We start from the raw sequence: 18,223 nt of genomic DNA, 5'->3' as shown, positions 1-18,223 counted from the left end.
CATTGCATATCCTACTGAAGGAGAGTAAAGTATCACTGGGTTGTGATCAAACAAACAATGTTTCAAAGCTTTCATCTGTTAGGGTATATTTCCTCACCACGAGCCTCCATCATCAGTCCAGTGTTTTATTGTCAACTGCTGCAGTGACACAATTCTGGATTTTGGAAAGCTTAACTTAGGAATGAAAGGGTCTTTCCGAGTGCAAATCAGGGTCTTAGAATAGCGTTCGAGCACAAGCAGTGTTTACACTCTCATTAAACATGCACACGTGGTTAAGCGTGTTGCAATCGGACACACTATGCAGACGGCGATAATAAACTTGTGTTGTGGAAAAAAGAAGGGAGAGGGTGTACCACGAATAGGTGTTAGTGGAAACAGCGTAAGTTCTGACAGAGAAGAACGCATTCTATTTTTAGCGAGTCTGGTATGTGCAAAGGATTTCAGAACAACAAATAACATAGGCTACCACGGATGCCCCGGTCTCTATAAACATCCACCTGACAAACTCAGAAAGTGAAGAACTTTCAGAAGTGAAGTGTTTAAGAAAACGGGGGGTCGTAGATTGAATATTGATATTGATGATACACAGCTAATTTGCAGGATTGGTTACAATGTGCATCAAATCAGATGAGACGAGGTAAGTCATGATGCGGCTTACACCTCTCCAAGCACACACCTGTGTAGATTATTATTAAATGCATGAAATTTAAGTGATTTGTAATGAAATGTATGCCGAGCAACTGTGCTGTTGTGGTATACCTTTTAAATGACTGTAGACGTTGTCTGGCTATATGATGACGGATCATTTTATTTTCATTCCCTTTATAAAAGGCATTCTCTTGTAATATAATATGTGTGCAAATGCTAATAAATCATTTAGAATTTGCACTTTGATTTCTATTGTAATGCGCAGTCAGTCAGAAATAAACATATAATAAACACAAAGGCTAATGTTTTTAAGATGATAATGTCATGTACTGTATAAAAGACGTTTTGCCTCTGTAAGTGTACAGTATGTTTGTGAATAAGATTTATGTGTGACTATGAGAATTGCTGACTAAAGCCATGTGATGGAAATAAATTTACATTTTCATTGCTATATTTATCAAGGACAAAGTGCCATAATAAAAACAGCTGAGAAATGACATAACCATTTTGATAAAGTCGGCCTCATGCAAAAGCGCGGTGCAGCATCCTGGAGGAATGTGATAGCTGTTCTTTGAACAGGCATGCCTGTGCATTAGCAAGGTCACTTTAGATAACAATGTGTCTATTGAAATCTAGCATTACTTTATTTATAAAAAACTAGAACTAAAAGTGCTTCCATGTGCCTGTTCAAAAAATATGCTGTAAATATAAATCTTTCGTCTCTTTTACACAGCTTAGATAGTCCAATATCAGACATCCTGCACTATAAAGACAGAGAGTTCATCTCTACCCTCCTCCTGGAGTTGAATGGCTTAAGGAAGGCGCAACTTCTCACTGACGTTATCCTTTGCTCCGACAGCAAGGGGATTCCATGTCACCGGAATGTTCTGGTGTCCAGCAGCCCTTACTTCTACGCCATGTTTTGCAGCAGCTTCCTGGAGAGCCAAAAGCCCAAGATTGAGCTGCAGGGTGTTCCTTACGACATCCTGGTGAGTATTGTGGACTACGTTTACACAGGGGCCATCAGCATCACCATGGAGCTGGTTCTCCCTCTGATGCAAGCTGCCTCCATGCTTCAGTATGGAAGATTATTTGAGGCCTGCTCGATGTTCCTTCAAGCTCAGCTCAGTTCAGACAACTGCCTGAGCATGATCCGTCTCTCAGAAATCCTGCATTGCTCCAGCTTGCAGGAAAAAGCCAGAGAGGTGGCCGTCAGGAGCTTCTCGGATGTGGTGGTCTCTGAGGACTTCTGTGAACTTTCTCTACCTGAACTGCTGAGCTACCTCGAAGACGATAGACTATGCATTGAGGAGGAGCAGGTATTCGAAACTCTTTTAGCTTGGATCCACCATGAACCGTTTTCCCGACGCGGCACCATCCACAACTTGTTCCGTCGCGTGAGGCTGAGATACATCCATCCTTCCTACCTCTTTCAGTTTATAGCCAATGACCCTCTTGTTCAGTCCTCTTCACTGTGCTTAGAAATAATAGAATCCGTACGTCGTCTTCTCTTTTCTGTTGGAACTCTGTGTCCCGGTGACCTGGAGCCTCTCTGGAAGGCTCCACGGCGTCAGAACTGTAAGGAATCGCTTGTAGTGATGGGAGGTCGCAAGAACGGAGAGCAGACATCTCGTGAAGCATTGCTCTGAGCAGACCCGGCGCTGGCAGTGGCTGGCGAAAATTCCATTGAGACTCTACCGACCCTCTTACATCAGCATGCACAGCATCCTTTATGTGCTGGGGGGCTTAACCACGAGAGCACGAGGGGAGTGCAAACCCAGCAACACCATGTACACACTTTCTCTGAAAACAAACCAGTGGAGAATGGGAGAACCTATGCTGACGCCTCGATATGCCCATCAGAGCATTTCTTATCTGCATTTTATTTTCGTACTGGGTGGATTGACAGCTGACCATCAGCTGTCCAATCAGGTCGAGCGATACGACACCATGTTCAACCGGTGGGAAGCCATGGCACCTATGCCCACACCAGTTCTACACCCAGCTGTGGCAGCACATGACCAGAGAATATATGTGTTTGGAGGGGAAGACGCCATGCAGAAACCAGCTCGAATAATCCAGGTTTGCCCAATTAATTAAGAGCTGGAGAGTATTGAATGAAGCATACATTAAAATGGTGTTGTATGATTTTAAGGTGTTAAAATCTGTCCCTATACTGTAGATATACCACATCGGAAGAAATCTGTGGTGCACAATGGAGACCAGAACAGTGAAGAATGTTTGCGCCCCTGCAGCAGTGATCGATGACAAAATCTACATCGTAGGCGGTAAGATCAATTTAGTTGTGAAATCTTAGCTAGGCTATTTAAGCTATATAGCTATATAAGTACGTTAGTATTAACCTTATTTTGTATTGTTTTAACAGGCTATACGAGACGAATGGTAGCCTATGATGTTAAAACCAACAGGTTTGAAAAATGTGAAAATATGAAGTTGAGGAAGATGCATCACTCTGCTACTGTAGTGAAAAACAAGCTCTATGTCACAGGGGGGCGCTTCATTAATAGCCAGGACAGTGTGGAAGACTTGGACAGTTTTGACTGCTATGACCCAAAGACAGACTCATGGGCGTCAATGGGAACTTTACCATTTAAGTTATTTGACCATGGCTCAGTATCCCTGGTCTATCTCTCTGATAAGTCTCTCCCTCCATAAATGGATTTATCTTACTGTACTCAATGTAGCTTAGTAACTTCAAACAAACTATAAAAAAAATTAAGAGGTAATGTTTTGAGAAGGGTTGCACATATTGCTATTTTTTATGTTAAATTTAGGAAAAAATTTAAAAGTTCTTAGTTATTTATTAGTCTTGAGAGATTTATTTAAGCACATTCCTTCATTTTTTACATGTATTTTGTGATCTATTTTCAAATGTAGTTACGTAGTGGAACAATTTAAAATGTCAAATGACTAAAATGTTTACTATTAATAAATGTTTTAAATACATTTAATTGTACTATCACAATGGTAAATTAAGATTATCTGCATGGCATGATGACAGTTTATATAGACAGTTTCATCGGACGCACATGCTGGCCGGAAGTTAACTTTCGGGATGTGTTTGGCTATAAAAAAAAATTTATATTGAATTTATATTAATATTTTATTTTGTATTGATTGTATTGAATTGAATTACATTAAAACTACTCAAGAGTTATTGATTCTTTGCAGATGTCTATCGGAAGTAAAGTTTGGTCAACATAACATTTGTTTATGTTGTTGCCGCTGAAACTGTCTATTTTTGTACATTTAATTGTATTCTACTGTATGACTTAAAGATTCAATAAAATATGTCACCCTTGACAACAAAACTTTGTTTTGTCTTATTGGTCAATTTATTTGAATTGAGATTTTACATCATACGAAAATAGAAATACATTTTCTATTAATATATGGATTTTTAGGATAGGACAATATCTGGCGGAGATACAGTAGTTTAAAACTCTGGAATCTGGGTGTGCTAAAGAAAATCTAAATATTGAGAAAATTGCCTTTGAAGTTGTTAATCCGAGGCACTGTAGCAGGCTGTCCACTCACAAAAATACAGTTTTGAAACATTTAGGATAGGATATTTACTAAATATCTTTGTGGAACTAGATCTTTACTTAATATCGTAATGATTTTAGCGTAACATACATTACATTTACGCACTTGGCAGACTACTTTATCCAAAGCGTCCATACATTTATACAAAGGTATCTGCAATCCCCTGGGATCATACCCAAAACCTTGCGTTGTTAACACAATGCTCTTACCACTGGGCTTACAGGAAAGCTGGTGTCTGAGTCACATACTATATATTTGTATTATTATATAAGTGTAATAGATCTAATAAAAAATATAAAAATGTGTTGTATATTCTAATATGAATATGCATATAGGCTTAACATTCTCTCAACAGGTAGTGGTCTAGCTTTTGTTGAAACTAGTAACTTTGTATTAGCACCTATCTTACTATTGCTCTTTTATGACATATCGCTTATTGCTCCCCGAACTCTTTGTAAGTCGCTTAGGATAAAAGCGTCTGCTAAATGACTAAATGTAAATGTGAATTTAAATAAAAAAGTTTTATTATTTGATGCATGAGACATAAGAGTGCGTAAAAGAATTGTGTGTCTGAGTGTGTTTTATTGCCCTGTCTGACTCTCACATATCAATCTCTGACTCTCTCTTACACTGTATGAGACCGGTGTCTGCATGCTCAGACATGAAACAATGAATCACAGGGATGAATTTAGCTACTGTCTTTTCTGTAAGTGTATGGATTTCCGGATTTAAAAGATGTCTTACATACTTCACTCACTCATGAGTCACTTGATGAGCACAGTGTCTGCTAAATGAATATGTAATTTAGATGGAACATTTAAAAACAGTATTTGCGATAAATGTGATCAATATGAGACACATACTGTATTTCTGTTTAAAGATTTTAGATTACAAGGAGTATCTGCAAACTACATCAAATTAGACTAGTGCCTTTAGCAGATAGGCCTATGTTATAGCCATGTTTTGTATTTGTTTTTTGAACTGGGAAAACATGAACCTAAACGCTGATATAAGCTTAAGTCTGTGTGTGTGCTATGATTACTCAAGACACATTGAGATCTATAGCATTCTGTGTGCTTTTTGGATTTGCATTGATTTCACTTGGTCAACAAAGTTCATTTCTAGTTCGAACCTGAATATGTTTTACCTTAGATTGTCCTGTCAAATGAGGGACGTTCAGGTTCAAACTTTGCTGGCAATCTTGTGTTATTTTTAGAAACAAACAAGGGAGAACATTACACCCTAAGAATCATGTGGCTGGCCATATGTTGCAGATGTGTCGGCCAGCAAATTGAAACATTTCACAGGGTGAACCATGAGGGAATGATGAAATTGGTGCAAGAGTAACAGCAGCAGGTGTGATGTTGAGTATGTCTGATCATGTGTGTGTGCGTGTTCAATGCCACAAACACGAAACAAAAACAGTCCGGGACAGATCATGTACTGTATTACATTACATGAAAGCTTAATATTGTTTTGATGAGTCTTTCTGTTTAAAGCATTTTTTCACTTTGAATCATAAAATAGAAATATGACAAATGTAAAGTTTGCTGAATTTCTGCATTGCTGTCTTGATGTGAAACAACAGCCATTTGGAATATAATATGAAATAAGAAAATATAATGGAGCTCAACCCATAATATAACCAACAATGTAGTGCTTTAGTAACATAAGTAATACTGTTGAGACACAGATCAGATTCCTCACTATGAGATGTGATTATGAAACATGGTAGAAGGTTCTCAAAGATAGAGAGCAACACTGAACCTTGTTTGATTATATTAACCCTTTTTTCATTTAAAGAAACTGTTTACAAGATTGTCTTTTAAAGATTGTAAAATGAAATATCATCTTCACTTGAAGCAGATTGCTTGTGAAGCATTGAGGTCTGGAAGGATTATTAAGCAACATGGTTCTCAGCATGACTGTGACAAGAGTCACACACTGTACATGTGCTCATGCACCTTCCCATGTGTTCCTGCGGATACAGCTTCCATTAGACACTTGGTGAAGGTTAAATGACTCTTTTCATCCATATAGTATAATCTATCAGACTGACTTCGAGGCAATAGAAACATTTTAACTGCCATAAGCGGGTTTCATTAGCGCACACACAGCTACTCTAACCTTGTTTTTAAAAGCATCATTTGTTTATTCATGTCACAGACACCTGACGGTAGTCCAAACCATTGCAGTCTATCTGCCCCTCCGGTTTTCTTCCCATGTCTGCCCACGTCTGCGTTTTTTTATTTCAACATGGAAGTGGAGTGAAATCAGTCTATGAAGAGACAAATCGTTTGATGAATGTTGTTTCCAGTAACCTTTATCACATCAAGTGACCTTAAAGCAGTTTAATGGAATTACTTATTTACAGTCGAAAAGCATTAGAAATTGTTTCCTCTCACCCTTTGTAAATATCCTCACTATTTGTAAAGTGCGTCTTGTCAAAAGACGGCAAACACTCATCAAGCGTTATACTGCAATACACACCTTTTAACCAAAACATACAATGACAACACGGGGGAGGTCTACACACACAGCAGGTTTCAGCTGATGAGAATTAACCTATACTGAAAGGAAACAATCAACGGTTATGTGTGACTAAAGAGATTATATGATAAAAGGTGGCTTGTAGTTTCTCCTTTCCATCTACTCTTGTTAAAGCATGAAGTGGTAAAGGTCGGTCACATTTCATGGTTGGTATGATTCTCATTACCATTCAACTGTGAATTGGTTTTGATGAAATCAACTTCAAAGGGGTATTTCTTTATCACAGTTACATCCAGATCCATTTTATGAACAGGCTGAATGATAAGATAAAGCAACACAGAAAAGATAGAACAAGCCTAGTACAACTTTACACATGTTTAGTTGGCACAGCTTCTGATTAATGGTGAAGTACAAAGTTCATTTACATTCACATAAACTAATTTTTTTCCTATTTTGACCTCATTTATACATGCTAAAATGTCTATACATATGCAAGGATTCCATGATTAATGTTGGAGCCTCAATGTCAAGGTTTATTTTTACAGTCGTGGGCATTTTGTGGATTCCTTTTTGTTATTGTAGAATGTAGAAAAATTCCAACCACGAAACATTAAATTACATTTACGGTTTATGATATTTCATAACGCACGAGGACAGGTGATCAGTAACGTTCTGAACTATTCAAGTGTGATTATGTTTCTCCTGAGGTTTTGCAACATCAAGGAAGATGGTAAACAAAGCCACGTGTTGAAGAACGCTGTCCAAGGGGGCGGAGCCAGGAGCATTTCCGGATTATCCTCCTCACAATATAAATACAGCTGCGCACTATTATCAACAGAGACACTTTCACAGCATGATTTAAAAAAGAAGCAACCAAAATAAAATCAATTTAACAGCTTTTATTTTTTCTATAATTCCCGTACTTTTTCCACTCGTCTTCACATCTTAACAATGCCATTTCTTGGTCAAGACTGGCGCTCACCTGGTCAAAGCTGGGTGAAAACCGATGATGGATGGAAAAAAACAACTAAAGATGAGAACGAGACGAATAACAATGTTTCGGAACGGAAGAGGTTAGTTTTAAACTAGTCGACGTTGGTCAAGCGAGTGAAGTGATTTTTCATGTGTCGATCGCTTTAAAAACAGTATCAAACAAATGGCGTAGTTTTAAATGCAGGCGCAATGTCTAAATCAAATTCATGGACGAACAAATATGTTTCTTGTACGTCGGAAAACTGTTGGCTGTTTACTTCAGTCGCAAAAAGACTTTGTATGTATTTCATAAAGCAACATCAATACTGGGAAGGAGGATGGGGATGTGGAGCTCGAATTACAGCATTGCAGTAAATCGCTGTCATATGCCTTTGTGTTTACTCATCAGCTGTTTATCAAGTTGCTATTAATAACTCGACAGAGGGATAGGTCACATTTACCGTTTCTAGAACTGTCGCACTAAAGTGATACATATAGGCACTTGGTATACTAAATATTTTCATACGTGTAATGCTTGCGATATAAATACAGATGTTACTGAACGAGGAACATTAAGAAAACATCTCAACGGTTTCCGTTTCTCCATTCAGCAATTGCAAAGAAGAATATGACAAGGAGAATTTGATCCTCAGCATTAACTATGATGTGGCAGCGAAGAAGCGGAAAAAGGACTTGCTGAACAACAACACTAAGATTCCTTGTAAGCATTGCTTTACTTTACAACAAACACAAGCAACAAAAAACACAAGCAGTTACAGCAAAAAACATCATTTTTTGTTTCTTCATTGCAGATTTTCACAGAGATAAATGGATATATGTTCACAAAGGAAGTACCAAGGAGGTAAGTCCTGTCGTTGATCTTATAGTGGAAGTCTTTGTGAATACAACAGACAAGTGGTTGACTAATACTTTCAACCTGATCGTTTTACCCAGCGTCATGGATATTGTACTTTGGGAGAAGCATTTAATCGCTTGGACTTCTGCAGTGCCATCAAGGATATCAGGCGATTCAATTATGTTGTTAGGGTAAGTACCCCAATATTCTTATGGAAGGCTGAAGAAACTGATAATTGCCAGGCTCTTGAGAAGAAGGGGTTAAGACTTGGCCTCTGGCTGTTTGTCAGTAGTTTTACTCTTATCATTGCACACCAGACAAGACAAGAGCTCCGCTGGGCCAGTTTCATAGCAGATGCACAGGCACCATATTTTAACTACATTCTTCCTGGAAAAAACAGAAGAAGATGGTTTGTTTGTCTAAACGGGGCTGCCGACATGGGCAGGTGGGATTTGCTCGCTTTAGGATCACTAAATGTTCCAGAGATGAAATTAAAGGTCATTTTGATGTTGAGGTTACTGTCACACATTGTTACAACAGACAGCTGAGATGAGAAAAGAAGGCCAGAGCTTATGAAACCAGAACGGAAAGTCAAGTGACTTAGGTGCCCGTTCGCTCCAACACCATCACCACCCACCAGGATGGTGTTGAGACACAGTAGTGTCAGGTTTATCTTGTAGACTCATGGTTGTCTGGCCTTGTGATGGTGTTGTGTCAGAGCTCAGTTACAGAGATCAGGTTTAGTCGGAATGGAAAAACAGTCCCATTAGACCACTTAAAACGCAGCTCGAGACGTAATATTACAACCTGTCATTATCAACATGAATGTACCGCTCTGATGTCACGCTGTGTCATGGTGTCAAAACACAGCTATTAGCATGCTTTTACAGCAACAAAACATTGCCACAACATGTTTTTGAGTAATGCGTGTAATTATGTAATGTCACTTCAAAAGAGCAGCTGAATAATATAAACATTTAGTTTATGAACCTGTTAAGCCACTTGTTAGTTTGTACAATGCCAAACAAGTCAGTTGTGGATGTCAAAAGTTGGTTAAGTAGAAGGTGCGGATGGAGATGTCCGATCATACTCCACATAAAGGCCCTTGAAGCGGCTTTAAGTGCTGGGAAGGGGGGGATAACAATGCTCACATGCTTCTAGGTCGAGTGTGGGTCATTGTTGCTCTGTGATGTGGATCGTGCTGCTCTTACATGCCGGTCATTCCACCAAGCAGCCGCTTGAGCGCACAACTCTGCCCTCACTATCTGCTCTTGGCTGTCCTGACTTTTCCAAATCAACATAATGTTGCAAATCCACACCTGGATCAGCTTCACATGGAATGCACATGTTCACGTCTATCAAAAACACTAATGCCCAAACTTTTCCATTGTACCCTTAAAAATTTCATTAAAGTGTTATGATTTGAAGGAATTGTGTTTTGCTGATTTAATATGGACTTCAAAACGGCGCTGCTGAATGAGACATTAGCCAGAGACTGTGTTTGAGGGGAGAGAGAGCGTCCCGTTTTTATGTCTTTTTTTCTGAGTTTTTGCCAAGGCTGGAGAGCGTTGAAAATAACAGTCTGCAAGTAATGCTGGAACATCGAGCCTCTCAGTCTGACGTCTCAAATTTATGTCTAACATTTCAGCTGCTGGAGCTCATCGCCAAGTCCCAACTGCCTTCTCTTAGTGGAGTGGCACAGAAAAACTACATGAACATTCTGGAAAGGGTTGTGCAAAAAGGTAAGATCATAGCTCACATATTTGCCAAACTAAACTATTAGAAAAAATATCTGCATTGTGTGTTTTTTATGCTTACAATGTATCTGGTTATTTATCCAAAGACTTCTTGCATTGAAATATTGTTTTGGTTAATGGAGCAAACTCTTGATTTGCTTCATAGGACAATTTGTAAATATCTGTCACATGACTAGCTGTTTATCTGGAGTCTCTCACAACACAAATGACTGTGGTGGGCTTGACTTGTAGCACATAGCCTACGTTGGAAAGTGTGACAGACCTTTGAGAGCAAACAGTAATCTCAGGCATACTGTAAACCACAAGTCCTTTCAACCAAACAAAAGTTCCAGGTTGTTATGGTGAACCAAGTGATATGCAGAACAACATCCAAAACTACGTTTTCATTACTATTATCACTTTTGATCACTTATTCATGTAAGATTTCTGATAGAAATAGGTTGTTATTGAGTGTTTTGTGTGCGTGTGCATTTGACAAGAACGTAAAAGTTAATGTACAAACAGATCCTGTAAACACACTAGTACCCATAGTGTTATGTCCTTGAGACTATTTTAAATTAAGTATAACAATTAACACTCTCTTCTTTCTTTCTCAGTTCTAGACGATCAGCAAAATGTTCGACCAATTAAAGAACTGCTACAGACACTACATGCATCATTGTGCAGTCTGGTTCAGGACATGGGGAAGTCTGTCCTGGTAGGCAACATCAACATCTGGGTGCACCGCATGGAGAACATACTGCAATGGCAACAGCAGCTCGACAACATTCAGATCAACAGGGTGAGTGCAACAGCTTAAGAATATATTATATGTAAAACACAATTCAATTCGATTAAAGTCAATCTGCAGAGCTTTGATGGTGTAATGGTTAATAAAGATGGAACTGAGGCATGTTCCTGGGTTATAATCTTTTGTTATTTCTGGAATTACAGAAATCTGACCCAGTTCTAACACCATAACATCACCCCTACATTACAAGGAAATGGTGCACAAGCCCTAACCTGGTTTAAAACATAATCTTAGCATTAAGGCTAAACTTAAAGAGATTGTTCACCCAAAAATTTAAATTCTGTCATTGTTTACTTGCCCTCATGTCATTTCAAACCAGTGCAGTGGGGGCCAGTGCTGTTTGTCCACCAACTTTCTTCAAATTATCTCATTTTGTGTTCTGCGGAAGAAAAAAAGCCATAAAGGTTTGATTGAGAAGAGGATGTGTAAATGATGACAGAATAAAACATTTTTGGGTTGAATTATCACTTTATCCCTGAATTTGGCTGTCGGGAACGCTATTCCAAGACAATCTATAATGTTGAACCAGGAATATGTGAAACTATGTAAAATCTACTGTTATGAGACTCTAAAGATCCCAAACGTAAACAGATGTCATTTTTTGTCAATCTACCTAGCCTACAAACACAGGGATGACATTCCTGGACCTGCCAGGTAGCTTACAGCTGAACATCATGCACCGTCTGTCCGATGGACGAGATCTGGTCAGCCTGGGTCAAGTAGGCCCAGACCTAAGTGTGCTGACAGAAGATCGTCTGCTATGGAAGAAACTCTGCCATTATCACTTTACAGACAGACAGGTAGATGTTTTTGCCTTTTTAAATTCAATGTCCAGTTCTTAACGGAATAGTTCACCCAAAATTTACATTTTAGGTGAACTATTACTTAGGAATTCCCTTATTGTGTAAACAAACACAGAATTTGGCAAAATTCTGCATACTTTTTTCCTTTTACACAGATCCGCAAGCGTCTAATGGTGTCAGATAAAGGACATTTGGAATGGAAAAAGATGTATTTCAAACTCTGCCGGTGCTACCCACATAAAGAGCAATACAGTGACACACTACAGTTCTGCACACACTGCCACATCCTATTCTGGAAGGTGAGATGAGGATTAATCGTAATAGAAGACTAGTTTAGATTATTCTAATAGCAGTAACCATTATAGTTGTATTATTTGTCTGTTCACTACAGGATACAGACCACCCTTGTACAGCCAATAATCCAGAGACCTGCTGCAAGCCAGTCTCTCCACAGGGGTTTATCAACCTTTTTAAGTTCTAGGGGGACTGCGTGAGTTGCCATGTGTATATAGTGTCAATAGTGCAAAGGATTCCTGGATGACTTGAGGCAGGGAAGAAGCAGTTGTCTGATAGCGTTAAAAGATTTTTGTGATGAAGAAAGTATGGAAACTACATGTAAAATGTAAAAAGTTGTGTTCGGACAATATTTGAAGGCTGTGTTTATTTATAAGGAATGTACGTCTATTTATTTAGCACAGATCTTATTTACTCGGAAGAAAGTTTGAGGATCAGAATGAAGTTAATAATCCTACTTGCATTAAAACTTGCCCGTATGCTGCCGGGATGACCTGGTCACTTCTGTGAATGTAATATAGGGTTGGTTTTTGGCAACCTTTATTGGACTGTTGCTTGAAGATGCATATTTGTGCTTCAGCAAAGTTGCATGTGGGTATGTTTACCAAAATGGCCTTAACACTGGTGTGCAATACTTTTTCCAAGAATGTTTTTTTTGTCACTTTTATACATTTGATATTTTCAGTGGTTTGTGTTTTAAATGTGCTTGTTTTTCTAAACACAATAAATAAATGAGTAAAATGAAGCACTGAAGCACAGACTTTTCTAATGTGCCTTATCGTTTCGAGTGGTCAAAAGCAAATGATGGCCGAAGCTGATTTTGGAAACATTTGTTATTCATTTGGCTATGGCGAATCTGAATAAAATCCTTTTCGTTCAGTTCATTCAGTGGAATTGATAATACATATATACTTGTAGACATACACATACCACTGCACTGGTCTTGTAGATTAAATAAACCAAAAGGTACTACTATAATTACCTTTCAACTCTTACTGCCATCTTGTGGCTTTAAAATAACTTAATAAATAACAGGCGGTACACTATACAGTAAATGTAATTTAAAAAAGTATGTTTTTGTAGTAGAGTTAAAAATAACTCGGAATGTCCATTTTAAGAATAACATAATGTAGCTATTGAATACACATAGTACGGAAATAAATATTTTCAGGAGACATTTAAGGCACTTTATTAGTGTTTAGTAGTATTTTAGTTTGTCATTTTTATCTTACATCTTGTTATATGCCCCCTCACCAAGATGAATTAGATATACATTAAAATGTCAATAGGAAAACAGACTTGAGTTTGACAGAGTTCTACACTATATGGACAAAACTTTATCTAGTAATTCTGATCAAAACAAGTATTAATGCTACCATACAATACTACATTTAAGAATTTCTATCTTTCTTGCAACAGTTTTGGAAGGGTCTTTTTCTTTCCTGGAATTACTTTACCCTATCCTATTATTCATGAGTTTAAAGGATAAGTGTCTGGGATAAAGCTTGAAAGTCATACCAAAGCAGTTGGGATCAGGTCTGGGCTTTATGCATGCCAGTCAAGTTTTTCCACACTAGATTGAATCAATCTATGTTGAAAGTTTGCTTTTTTGCACATGTGCATAATGTTGCAACTGAAAAGGGCTCTGGCCAAACTGTTGCTATAAAATTAGAAGCACACAAAACTCTAGAATATCATTATATGCTGTAGCATTAAGATTTGTGTTAATAGAAATTACTAAAGTAGTCAACCCAGTTCAGGCAGTGTCCAATACTTTTGTCCATATAATGTAGGTCTCCCTTTCTTAATATAAAAGCTGAATAAATATAACTGCTTATATTACTGTAATCTACTTACAAAGCCACTTCAGGCTTGTTTACTTCTGCTTGGCTAACGTCACGTTATAAGGAAAAATGCTGATTTTGCTCTGGAGGAGTAGCCTTACAAAATGTCAAGTAGGTTAGTTTTTACAATTATAACTATTTAATTGTGTGTAATACTACAGTAGTATGACCTTAACTTCAACATACCATGCAATAATGAAAGGTGTTAAATGATGCAAAGATGTAGACTAGATATGCTCACATTTCAAACCTAAAAACTTGCTTCAAATTTTAATGAATGACATAAACTGATAATATTCTGTGTATATTGGAAGAAATAAATGCACATATAAATCGGTTCCATGTGGCAATCATTGCCCCTTAATAAGATACTTCATAAGGTTCTTACGCTGTTGTAAGCCAACACACAAGATATCACATTTAAGCAGACGTTTATTTTAAATGTGCAATTTAAATCAATGAAAATAAATCATTGTTTTTCTTTATAAATTCTTGCCAATGGGGAGCTCTGTTAGGACTTGACAGGTAGACTAATTGAAAATCATTTGTTTTCAAATGAATTTTATTTATTTTCAAATAATCAGGTAAATTGAGTGTAAGTGTAAGCAGATAGTTGTAAAATGATGTCAAATCTGATACAAAGATCATAAAACAGCTATAATGAACAATTAAAAAACTTTAGCTTTGTAACATGTTCCCATAATGTGGAATTATGATGCATCAAAAAATATTCAAATATAAATATCTTTAAATTAAACACTAAACAAAGTACACATCCTACAGGTTTTAGCTAGGTGTTATAAATTAATGACACTTTAAGACTTCCCATGCATGTCTTACATTTCTGAAACAAACTTGAATATTATTTAGACAAACTGACCTCTCTGATTCACATGGTAAAGATTTATACGACATTAAATTGAATAGCATAATGCGATCAATTACAATTCAAAATCAAATCGTCCCCTATTCTCACAATAAAATAACAGTAAAATAAGAGGTAGTCAGTGCCGTGCATACATATTCTGTTGCCACATTCAAAACTCTATTTAGCATTTTTCTGTAATAGTGCAATGTTTTCACAAACATTTTCACAACAGTGCATAAAAGATTACCATTACAGTGTGGTTAACACAATTAACAGAAAGAGAAGGTGGACTAAAGTCTGACTTGTCAGCTGTGCATGATTCCAGAGCTGGTGCGTTTATGTCCTAATCATGTGTTCATCACTCATAGGCTCTAAAAGCAGAATTGAAACAGTCATCATACATTGTAATGTGGTCAAACTTGCTACATTTTAATAACAGTTAACAATTTTTAACAAAAACATGCATTTATGTTTTGGTTTATACCAACCTAAAACAGATCCTAGATAAAACATCATTGCTGTTCAACACAGGTCACACAGGGGCACATTCTCTCTTTCAGAGTTTTGAATGATCCACTCGATGGCATCCCATCCCTGATAAACAATGTTATGTTTAGATCTGGTGATCATCTTTAAAGCATACACTAATGCAAAGTCTATGAAATGGAATCAAACTGTTTTTCGTTATTGCAAAAAGACAAAACTCTAAAAAAAGGTTTCTTTTTAAGAAACATCCACAAAAATAAAAATATAAATTGCTTATTCGTGGCACTTCTCTGATTGCATCGGAGAAAAACAGGAACTACTGGTACTACTTAAGTTCCCATTTATTCACAGTAGAATTGTAATCACCACATGATAACAGTATGATGTTAGAGGGAATATTCCAAGAGTTTCCATAGTCAAATTAATTTATATATTATTGAGTGAGCACAAAAGGCAGAGCCTACCTTCCTTGCATTGGCTGACATTGTTAGAGCCATTAACCCCTCCAGGTAGCTGCTGAGACTAACCCCTTTCACTGTGATAATCGCCTCTTGGGTTAATACCGTTCTATGGGAGAAAACGAAAGTCTTTTTAAACAATTTTATCCTTATTTTCTTTTAATTGTATTTTTTTATAGGTGGAGGTGAAATAGGTGGAATACGTTCATATATTAAACTTACATCTCTGGATTTTCTGGATGAGGTCTGTAGACAAGCCTTTCATCAACCGATATTAAATTTGTTAGGGTTATCTAAAAGGAGAGATGCATTTCTTTAGTTCATCTTTAACTGAGCATATACATTTATAGGCATTTCGATAAAGGCTCTTTGTCTTAAAGGGATAGTGACCACCCGAAAATGAACGCTACAGCTGAAGAGTGCACATAGAGAGATGCATCCTGTACTTACGACTTTAGTGATGCCTCACCGGAGGTTATGCTATAATTTCCGAATCTAAACATAAACTGCTTCACTTCTACTGCTCCGCAAGAGCGAGTTTTTGTACTATGGCAGTAAATGCGGAGGTGAGATCGGATTGGTTACCGACATTCTTCCAAATATCTTCCTTTGTGTTGAGCAGAACAAAGACATTATTACAGATTTGGAACAACATGAGGGTGAGTAAATGATGACAGTATTTTCATTTTCGGGTGAACTTTCCCTTTAAGGCCTTACGTTTGTTGAGCAAAGTTCCATTTTCTTTTCTTCTGGGTCCACAATGGAATGTTCTTTTACATATGTCATGGTTCGATTTGTGCCTAAAATCTATGGGAAAATAAGATGATACATTTTAATATGCCGAACCTTATGTACAGATCTTTGAATGTTTATTACACGAAACATGTCAAGACAGAAGTGTTTTAGTTGTGTAGAGGTACAAAAAGGAACAAAAATGATGAACCTAAGAAAACAAAAATATTTTCTGTTTACCTGACCCATTAGTCACACTAACAAAAAATAGCATTGAAGAATAATGTCTTACCGCTCTGACAACCCCTGGAAGACCCCATTCTGTGCTCAGGAGGCGATGACTGTGTAGACGTCCATTCGTGTCCAAGTTCCTATCAAGAACATCCACTCCAACGACACTTGGATTCATTGGATTGGGATATTTCCTCATGGCTGCTTTGATCACTGTCTCCCAAGGGTAGCTATGAAATACACATTAGCACGTTACAGAGACTTATAAGGAAGTTAACAACAACATTGACCTCACAGCTATTTTGGGAAAGGTACTGTAGTATAAATAAGATTGTTTATCAGATAAAGTAGCTAATTATAGCTATTTTTATCTGCATCACATCCACATCAAGAGAGACTGGGACATTAAACTAAATATATGTTGATATATTTAAAATGAAAATGAAACTAGGAAATAAACTTGTTTTACACAATTCTACTTTAAGAGTGTGATGAAAGGCATTATCAAATATTCATTCATTAATATAAAACTATTTTATTCTCACCCCATTTAAGACATTTACTACAAAAATTCTTAAAAACTATAAAAACGAATGTTTACACGCATATGATCCGTGCAGTGTGAAAAGTGTACAGTAAATGACCGAAGGATGACGAACAGCAGCCTATAGGCCCGAATGAATGAACATTTGCAAATTAATACTCGAATGGCGTGTCTGAGTAAATCGATATTTCGAAATATAAAAGTAGGCGAAATGTTGTCAGGATGCGACCCCTTCTTCTATCTGATCCCACCGGTGCTACACAAGAGAATCAGGGTCCAAAAATGATTCAGTGGAAGATGCTGGAATCTCGTACTCACGAGCGCTCCCTTCCTCCTTAATGTTGCTTGTACCTGAATATGTGTTCCGTGCTCCATATCTTCATTACTGCAACAATAACTATGTGCCTCCATAAGACGATGGATCGACCTTATAAATTCGTATTTTTACGCTCTGTTCGTATGACACCGGCTCCAAGATGCTCATCGACTAGTGCATTAGACCCTCCCTGACACAACGGCAACTACCAATAGGCATAAAGCCTCGTGCCACTGACGCTTTTGACAACTTGATGTGTTGCGCTGCTAGAGTAAGAAGTAAACTATATGGCTAATTCAGGTCATTTTAATTTACGTGAGGTGATCACTAAATACTCAGCCATTGTAATTGCATAAATCTTTACTCTTTTTGATAAGTGATTAGACATACATGAAAGCTTGTTGCTAAAACTGCTTTTATCGAATATAAGAAAAACCTGAATTAAGTTAAACACATATACCTTTCGTGTCAGTTAGTTGTTGTTGTTCAGCACACATTAAAGCTGCGGTTTACCAAGATGGCATAATACACAGGGGAATTCCTGTCTGGAAATTACGCTTTGAAAGC

The 18,223-nt window shown here is 37.4% G+C and overlaps 3 protein-coding genes across 4 annotated transcripts; 2 read left to right on the top strand and 1 right to left on the bottom strand.

Annotated features, from left to right (window-relative positions):
* Positions 1–525: 525 nt before the first annotated feature.
* Positions 526–3,967, top strand: klhl38b (kelch-like family member 38b). The gene is given in 5 exon segments (XM_079468813.1): positions 526–637; positions 1,382–2,293; positions 2,295–2,730; positions 2,831–2,936; positions 3,035–3,967. Coding segments are annotated over 5 exon segments (1,770 nt in total). The 5' UTR covers positions 526–611; the 3' UTR covers positions 3,325–3,967.
* Positions 3,968–6,860: 2,893 nt separating this feature from the next.
* Positions 6,861–13,153, top strand: fbxo32 (F-box protein 32). Its single transcript, XM_079468839.1, has 10 exons — positions 6,861–6,911; positions 7,413–7,778; positions 8,289–8,398; positions 8,490–8,539; positions 8,632–8,724; positions 10,182–10,275; positions 10,887–11,071; positions 11,698–11,880; positions 12,039–12,182; positions 12,275–13,153. The coding sequence occupies exons 2-10, from the start codon at positions 7,657–7,659 to the stop codon at positions 12,362–12,364; spliced, it is 1,071 nt and encodes a 356-aa protein (XP_079324965.1). The 5' UTR covers positions 6,861–6,911; positions 7,413–7,656; the 3' UTR covers positions 12,365–13,153.
* A 1,282-nt stretch (positions 13,154–14,435) lies between these two features.
* On the bottom strand, positions 14,436–18,203 carry prelid3a (PRELI domain containing 3A). Of its 2 annotated transcripts, none has more exons than XM_079468851.1 (7): positions 18,117–18,203; positions 16,858–17,026; positions 16,551–16,640; positions 16,056–16,126; positions 15,840–15,942; positions 15,378–15,483; positions 14,436–15,260 (listed from the first exon to the last, which is right to left on the bottom strand). In XM_079468851.1, exons 2-6 carry the CDS (start codon positions 16,993–16,995, stop codon positions 15,412–15,414), a joined length of 474 nt encoding a protein of 157 aa, XP_079324977.1. In that variant the 5' UTR covers positions 16,996–17,026; positions 18,117–18,203; the 3' UTR covers positions 14,436–15,260; positions 15,378–15,411. The 2 variants fall into 2 exon arrangements, with proteins under 2 accessions (XP_079324977.1, XP_079324976.1); XM_079468850.1 differs by lacking the exon at positions 18,117–18,203 and adding an exon at positions 17,692–17,859.
* Between the last annotated feature and the right edge of the window lie 20 nt (positions 18,204–18,223).

This window comes from Barbatula barbatula (genome assembly GCF_947034865.1).
Source record: "Barbatula barbatula genome assembly, chromosome: 12".
Lineage (NCBI taxonomy): Eukaryota > Metazoa > Chordata > Actinopteri > Cypriniformes > Nemacheilidae > Barbatula > Barbatula barbatula.
Note: the sequence above shows the minus strand (reverse complement) of the source record. Positions and strands in the feature narration are given on the sequence as shown.

Coding starts and splice junctions, on each gene's coding strand:
- prelid3a (XM_079468850.1), bottom strand. CDS start 17,723: ATGAAGATATGGAGCACGGAACACATATTCAG. Junction 17,027..17,691: donor AGCACGGAACACATATTCAG/GTACAAGCAACA, acceptor TGTATTTCATAG/CTACCCTTGGGAGACAGTGA. Junction 16,641..16,857: donor TTCCAGGGGTTGTCAGAGCG/GTAAGACATTAT, acceptor ATTTTCCCATAG/ATTTTAGGCACAAATCGAAC.
- fbxo32 (XM_079468839.1), top strand. CDS start 7,657: ATGCCATTTCTTGGTCAAGACTGGCGCTCACCTGGTCAAAGCTGGGTG. Junction 10,276..10,886: donor GGAAAGGGTTGTGCAAAAAG/GTAAGATCATAG, acceptor TTTCTTTCTCAG/TTCTAGACGATCAGCAAAAT. Junction 11,072..11,697: donor ACAACATTCAGATCAACAGG/GTGAGTGCAACA, acceptor CAATCTACCTAG/CCTACAAACACAGGGATGAC.